The 8293-nt window shown below is 39.4% G+C and overlaps 1 protein-coding gene across 1 annotated transcript; it reads right to left on the bottom strand.

Moving 5' to 3' along the window:
• Positions 1 to 7882: 7882 nt before the first annotated feature.
• On the bottom strand, positions 7883 to 8293 carry LOC149769914 (histone H3). Its single transcript, XM_089949659.1, has one exon. The coding sequence runs from the start codon at positions 8291 to 8293 to the stop codon at positions 7883 to 7885; it is 411 nt and encodes a 136-aa protein (XP_089805785.1).

The following is an 8293-nucleotide window of genomic DNA, read 5'->3' as shown; positions in this document are numbered from 1 at the left end:
TGCTATAAGTGACTGTACTTCTCAACAAGGAGTGTAAGAATGGCGCGTTGATATTCAAAGCGAAATATATTCCTATAAGTGAAACCGACATAACAACAAACACAGGCTTTTGGTTGGCTAGAGTAATTTGAGCCAACTTATTTCATTGGATGCTACCAGCGGGATCTGATTGGCGAGCATTCCGCCAAAATTTCAATCCGTCTAGCGTTAGTAAGGTCTTCGTACTATAACAACAATTGCAAACATTTCTACCTTTATCCCATGTGTACTAATATTAACATGGAGATGAGTAAGTAGTACGACATAACTGAAGGTGGACTAATTCATTCTCACTGATTAGACTACAACTCAAAGAAACCTGACGCAAATATGGCCAATTACACGGTAACAAGCAGCCTCAACAACAACAACAAGAACAACAACAACAACAATAACAACAACAATAATAACATAAAATTTAAAGTCAAGCATAATTGTAGTAGTATTAATATCAATAATAGTAGGAGGAGGAGGAGGAGGAGGAGGAGGAGGATCATGTTGGTTGTCTAATTATCAAGTATCACAGTTATTCTAATAATGACAAAAATACCGATATAACCATCACAGTATTCCAAATCAGTGTTGCTAATACTATTACAACACTACACAATACTCGTATTTATATTTGTGTCTCTAAAGTGACAAACATATAGCACAGAGAAAAAAAAATTGAATTTAACACCAAGAAGTGACACAAAAGAATAACAACAACAACAACAACAACAACAACAACAACAACAACAACAAAGACGACAATAATAATAATAATAATAATAATAATAATAATAAAAATAAAAATAAGTACAAACATAACAAAACTAGCAGTATTTCAGTACTTGATGGTGCTCATGTTCTCATTAAAAGAAAGGTACAATAATAAATTCTTTCTTCTTTGTACATGATTTTCTAGCAGACGCAGTGTGTACATGACACACTGATATCTCATCTACACACATAATATGCTTTCCTACAAATTGACGATTATGTAACATACATTCTTTTCATATTTATCCACTATGGATTGATATTATCTATAATAAGGATTCATATTATTGAAGCTAAGGATTCTTCTTTTTGGGTTTCTTTATCTTTTTACATATTTTTTCCAGACTTTCTTCACTGGTACAACCGTAATGTATTACATAAGGCAAGTTTTTTTTCATTAAATCGCAGGACAATATACCTATATGAAATAAATTAGGATTATAAACACACTTGCGATGTTCTCTGGAATATGGCCTACTTCTTCTTGAATATAATATGAAGTTGAAAAGTGTGAACAAAAAATTCAAATATAAATGTGTACATCATAAAAAATAATACCTGTCGCACCCAGAAAACTCAGTGATAAGTTGGCTGGAGAGCTTCCCTACCTACAACTCGCACTTGAAAAGCAGTGCACAATAGTTGCAGTTTTCAACAGCTCCAGGTAAGTGAATAGATAGGTAGGTAGGTAGGTAGGTAGGTAGGTAGGTCGGTCGGTCGGTCGGTCTACTCCCTCCGTACATATATTGTCTTGCTTGATTATGCATATACACAGTTCATAACATTGTTACATAGAACGCAAAATGACAAGACAAGACAAGACAAGACAAGACAAGACCACACCACACCACACCATAGCATAGCTTAGCATAACATAACATAGCATAGCATAGCATAGCATAGCATAGCATAGCATACGTCACTTTACCAATACACAAACACATTATTTTTCCTTCCCATTTCTCACAACAGTACACAGCATTCAACTACAAGTAGAAAAGAACCGGATACAACACTAAACAATACCAGTAACATAACGGGATATGACACGTCATGGGTACTCAAAATAACAAACATGCGATGTTTACAAACTAGATGGGTGAAAACAAAAAAAAAACCACCTTCGACATAAATAACACAATCAGTAACATACTCTAAAGTCATGGCCAAGGACAATATGATAGCTAATCTTTTCTAGGATTTTAAAGTGGTCCTGAAAAGGACCTTTGTATACACTTCCAAAGCAATAAAATGTATCTTGCTTTACTGCTTGGCTGCTGCCTTCTTCTTTGGGGTCTTGGCCTTCTTGGGCTTAGCGGTTTTAGCCTTCTTTGGAGACTTAGCCTTCTTAGGTTTAGCTGCCTTCGCCTTCTTGGGGGTCTTTGCCTTCTTTGGTTTGGCTGCCTTTTCTCACCAGCTGGTTTCTTGACTACCTTTTTCTTCTTGGGACTCTTGGCCTTGGGCTTTTTAGCAGCTGCCTTGGGCTTCTTCGCTTTCGGTTTCTTGACTGCCTTTTTCTTAACTACTTTCTTCTCCGGTTTGGCACCTAGCCTAAAGGACCCTGAGGCTCCAGTACCCTTAGACTGTTTAAGAGCACCAGCCTTCACACCACCCTTGAGAGCAACTTTAAGGCGTGAGTTGACGAGGGCTTGGTTGTTACCCACCTTGTAGTTAGCGGCGATGTACTTCAGTATAGCCTGTCGTGATGAGCCTCCCCTCTCTTTTAGGTTGCTGATAGCGGCTTGCACCATATCAATGTACTTGGGGTGGCTAGCCGGTGTCTTTGGCTTAGTAGACTTTTTCTTTGGTGACTTTGGTGCCACAGGGGCCGGAGCTGGAGCTGTTGCGGTATCTGCCATTATGAAAACGTCCGATATGAATAACGGGCACTTACAGAATAACAAGTTAACACAGAGTCACCTATAGTGTACATATAGCGGAGCGCGGACGTGATTGAAAACATCCCTGTTGTGCAGAAAACACCTTGGTAAAAATTGTGATCAAAAATGTGTTTCTCAACCATATTTTCACGCTGTCTTCCTTGCACAGAACACAACATACGTGCTTTAAAATGCACTTATACTTACCTAAACTATTTCTCTGCGAAGAATTGATGTCAAATACAACATATTCATCATTTAAAACTTGAAATACAAGTTCAAAGGAGGATAATTCTGTGACGACGAAGCTAAGATTTTTCATTTCATAATCTTTTAGACAAATTTGTCTTGAATTGATGAGAATACATGCGATGGGTATATATTGTGATGGTGTAATATCCATCCCCCAAAATACTATTTTCAACTTCAGTGTCAATCATGCACAGACTTTCATGTGCAAAGCAGTTTTAAAATAGGTATAAAACACAATGAACATCATTGACAAAATGTTATGATATACATCATGCAAGGGCAGAAAAGTGTGTGTATGTGTCAGTGCCCTAAAAGAATTCGTGTAATTATACAAAAACATGATACACGGATAGTACTTATTTTTCAGAAAGTAAATTATTCTGAAATAACATTTACTGTCAGAAGTTGCACAACTTACCTCTACTACTGCATTAGGTACAATTGCTGTTCAGAGTAACATACATAGTGGCTGTAAAATCAAGACAAGAATAACACTAACATAATAATTTTCGTGACAAATTAGAGCAGTCTTTAAACGTGAAGAACGTGCAAAGAATGCTGCTCAATGAGTCAAACCAAAATCAATGAATCATCGTTCTTCAACACAATATATTATTCACTATTACATTTGTTATCAGTAAAAGAGGATTAAAGGTACAGCTCATAACTTGTCACATATGTTTATGTATTAACCAGAAGAAAAAAAAACAGTACACTATGTATATGTAAACCACGCCAATAACTTACATGAAAATACACTAGTCTCTTTTAAAATTTAATGGGACAGATACCATAAGTATGCTATCAATTACACTCAACTGCAATAACATGCATTATAAAAAATATCGCATACCATCCATCAACAAAATAAGGCAATCCTATACAATATTAAACTACAATGCAATGTTTCGTTAAATTTATTAGGGTACCAAAAAATACAAAATAATTACAATAAAATATAATATATTATAATAAACTACAATATAATACAATCAGTTACATTACAATACATTCTATTACATTAAGACCTACTATATATACTACCTTACCAACCGAAACACGCCGATACATATGCAAGTAAAGTGGGTCAATCAATCAATCAATCAATCAATCAATCAATCAGTCAGTCATCCATCCATCCATCCATCCATCCATCCATCCATCCATCCATCCATCCATCCATCCATCGGCTGTCAACTTGTCACACGCAGGTGTCAAATGGTGATGCTATTGATAGTCGTTCTATGGCAATGGGCTGGGCTGGGCTGGGCTGGGCTGGGCTGGGCTGGGCTAGGCTGGGCTGGGCTGGGCTGCTGGGCTGGGCTGGTTTAATCATAATAAATCATCAAAATATCCTTCATGCGAGGCTACGATGAAAATTACACAAGATTGGGATGAGGGAACGTGAGCGGGGTTTAGACCTACCGATTTCAAAGGAGAGGAAGTGAATTTGAATTTAACCGAAAATGACACTAAAGTTTCCACACATACATCATTTTCTCCTATCGTTAAACAGCACCGTCCATAACATAAGAATGAATAGGCGAGTGGGTACATACCAAAAATGAAACATAACAGTAACATACATACATACATACATACATACATACAAACAAACTAAGAAATTAAGAAAAAAATGAAAAAACTTAATCAACCATTACTCCCCTTCATTCATTCAAAAAAAAACGTTCAAAGACTGTTTCAGGTGATATCTAATTTTCAAATAAAGTTCGTGGCAAAATTGATGTATATTCCTTTTCGGGATTAATTGTGTGGCCCTTAAAAGGGCCGTTTTGTGATGTGTTCAAAGACCAAAACAACTGCTTTATTTAGCAGGAGCCTGCTTCGTTTTCTTGGGCAGAAGAACAGCCTGAATGTTAGGCAAAACACCACCCTGGGCAATGGTCACTCCTGACAGGAGCTTGTTCAGTTCCTCGTCGTTGCGGATAGCCAGTTGCAAGTGACGGGGAATGATTCTCGTCTTTTTGTTATCACGGGCTGCGTTACCGGCCAACTCCAACACTTCAGCTGCCAAGTACTCCAATACAGCAGCTAAGTACACGGGGGCACCAGCACCAACACGCTCAGCATAATTTCCTTTCCGCAATAAACGGTGGATACGTCCCACGGGGAACTGTAGTCCTGCCCGGGAAGATCGGCTCTTCGCCTTTCCCTTCACTTTACCTCCCTTTCCACGTCCAGACATTGTATTCCTTGTTGTGTTCAAGTAAACAGAATAACGAAGCTTCGTCGACCTCCGCATTTATACCCCTGAGTGGGATTGAACTGACGCGGAGTAATGACCAATCAAAAAAAGGCTTACTAAAAGCATTCGCTAATGGTAACGATTGATGCAAAATGGATTAGGGACAGCATGTTTTCCATTACGTCCGCTTTGTACTGTACAAATCGAGTTTTTAAAACTAATAATATAAACACAAAGACAGTAACATGAAATAATAGGGACCATGGATGATTGTTTGCTTTTTAATGTTTACAGTTTCTATCACTTGCACTAAACAAGGCTTATGGGGTGCATTCTTCCTTGAGCAAGCCAAAGTCATCAATATCCACTATGTTGGAAGCTCATTACATATAAAACTTAACAATTTATATCATATATCATATCAAAGTAAAAAGTACATCATATTACAAGTAAAACAAAATTGAAACATTACATCTTTTCTAGAGATATGTATGGCCCTGAAAAGGGCCGTTTGGATGTTTTTGTTTGTTGTAAACTGGACGTTTACTTGCTGCTGGTGTACTTGGTAACAGCCTTGGTGCCCTCACTTACGGCGTGCTTGGCAAGTTCACCTGGCAAGAGAAGACGGACAGCTGTCTGAATTTCTCTGCTAGTGATTGTTGAACGCTTGTTGTAATGAGCCAGTCTGGATGCTTCGGCAGCGATTCTCTCGAAAATGTCGTTCACAAAGCTGTTCATGATGGACATAGCCTTGCTAGAGATACCGGTGTCGGGGTGCACCTGTTTCAAGACTTTATAAATGTAGATTCCATAGGATTCCCTCCTCCTCCTCCTCTTCTTTTTGTCCCCAGTTCGCTGGGCCTTTGCCTTCGTGGCGGCCTTCTTGGCGCCCTTTGATCCCGCAGCCTGCTTAGGTGGCATTTTCTATCTATGCACACGAATGAATAGTGGCAATGGCTTGCGAACACTATTTATATGAACGCCGGCGGATCGAAATGACTCTCAGCGCGGACGTGATGGAAAACATCATGCTACGGTAACTTCGCGCTTCCTCAGTACTGTTGACTATGGGCGCATCTTCCATATCAAACGTACAGTCACAATCACCTAATGTTTCGTTCTGTTCTTCTTGCTACACATTTTCAGGTGTAGTTTCATGACCTTAGTTATTCATTACACTAGTCATTCCTAAATCAGTTCAGCCGTACGGTACGGTACATGCATTGTACGGTTCAAGGGGGGGGGGGAAGGTAGGTCCTGTACTCATTTCATTGTAATGATTCCTGTCTGATATGCTTTGTACATATATTCCTTTAAACTAGTGACGTTGCACAATTGTTTTTATTTGGGGTTTACACGTTTCCCTTACACCAAATTATCATGACAAATTTTGAGTTTATTATCTTTTCTAGTTCTTTTTGTGGCCCTAAAAAGGGCCGTTTTTGGGTAAAGATGTGCAAATCCTTTAACCACCAAATCCGTACAGAGTGCGGCCTTGGCGTTTCAGGGCGTAAACAACATCCATGGCTGTTACGGTCTTTCTCTTTGCGTGCTCGGTGTATGTCACAGCATCACGAATAACGTTCTCCAAAAATACCTTGAGAACACCTCGTGTTTCTTCGTAAATGAGTCCAGAAATACGTTTCACACCACCTCGACGTGCAAGACGACGGATTGCGGGTTTCGTGATACCCTGGATGTTATCACGCAGTACTTTCCTGTGGCGTTTGGCTCCACCCTTGCCTAACCCTTTTCCTCCTTTACCACGACCAGACATGTTCGGTAGTTTAGTGCGACTGAATGACAAGCCCCACAGAAACAGAGGATTATAAACCAAACGCGCGGACCTAAAAGAAATGCTTACACAGAAATTTGTGCCACATACATTTACAAATATACGCATTACTCAGTTCAGCTCAGGATCATTCATATTTCTCACCATCGCTACATTCTTAATATCATATACGCATCTTCGTGAACATACACAAATGCAGTCCGTGACTTTTCATTAAAATGAATGTAACAACGTTTGGGTGCTGTTTTTATTTTTCATTCCCAGTTCGTTCATAACAGCAATAAGGCTGCACATACTTCAGCTGTACGAAAAATATCCCACCGTCATACAATTTACAATGGAAGCATATAATGCTTTGTGGTCGGGGTTTTTGGTGAGGGTGAGGCCATTGTGTTCCATACAAACCATTGTGATTTGTTTTTTCATTTCTGACATATTCATCATGAATGCTGTTTTCTATCCACAGGCCGCATGTATTTTGTATACCTCGTGCATGTAATATTATTAATGAATAAAATGATGTCGTGTGTATGCCTAGTCCATAAGGATGAGGAGGGGGAGGATGGCGAAGTACATGCATACGGACATATAGTCAACTGTGGGCACATAAGGAATACAGGCCGAGTCGGGTTCACTTAGGCAATGTCTCTGTTAATATTCCATGAAGCATCACAGTTGCCACTCAATTGCTAAAATATGCCAGGGACCAGTGATGATTAAGGTTATCACTATACATTATTTACCACACAACACAAAATGCATTCAGTACTCGGTAATAGTAGTGTAGTGTAGTGTACAAATACATATCTGGATTGCATAATAGGACTGTTACGTATTAAAATAGGAAAGTGTAATAAAGTATGGCAGTCAGAAAAATTAGCTCTTTTCTAGACATTTGTGTGGCCCTAAAAAGGGCCGTTTATGTACTTTTCGGCTGAAAGGTATTTATGCACGCTCCCCACGGATACGACGAGCAAGCTGTATATCCTTGGGCATGATGGTCACTCTCTTGGCGTGAATGGCACACAAATTGGTGTCTTCAAACAGACCAACCAAGTAGGCCTCGCTAGCCTCCTGAAGAGCCATAACTGCAGAGCTCTGGAATCTAAGATCGGTCTTGAAATCCTGAGCGATTTCACGAACCAGACGCTGGAAAGGCAGTTTTCGAATCAAAAGTTCGGTGCTCTTCTGGTATCGTCTGATTTCTCTAAGAGCGACTGTACCTGGCCTGTATCTGTGTGGTTTCTTGACACCACCAGTTGCTGGTGCGCTCTTACGAGCTGCCTTGGTTGCCAATTGCTTTCGTGGAGCTTTTCCTCCAGTAGATTTTCGTGCGGTTTGCTTTGTACGCGCCAT

Source organism: Sinohyriopsis cumingii, unplaced genomic scaffold (assembly GCF_028554795.1).
Source record: "Sinohyriopsis cumingii isolate HCF-2022 unplaced genomic scaffold, ASM2855479v2 utg003031l, whole genome shotgun sequence".
Classification (NCBI taxonomy): domain Eukaryota; kingdom Metazoa; phylum Mollusca; class Bivalvia; order Unionida; family Unionidae; genus Sinohyriopsis; species Sinohyriopsis cumingii.
This window is presented reverse-complemented; position numbering and strand designations above follow the sequence as displayed.

Excerpts from the sequence above, each read along its gene's own strand:
- LOC149769914 (XM_089949659.1), bottom strand. The coding sequence starts at position 8,293 with ATGGCGCGTACAAAGCAAACCGCACGAAAATCTACTGGAGGAAAAGCT.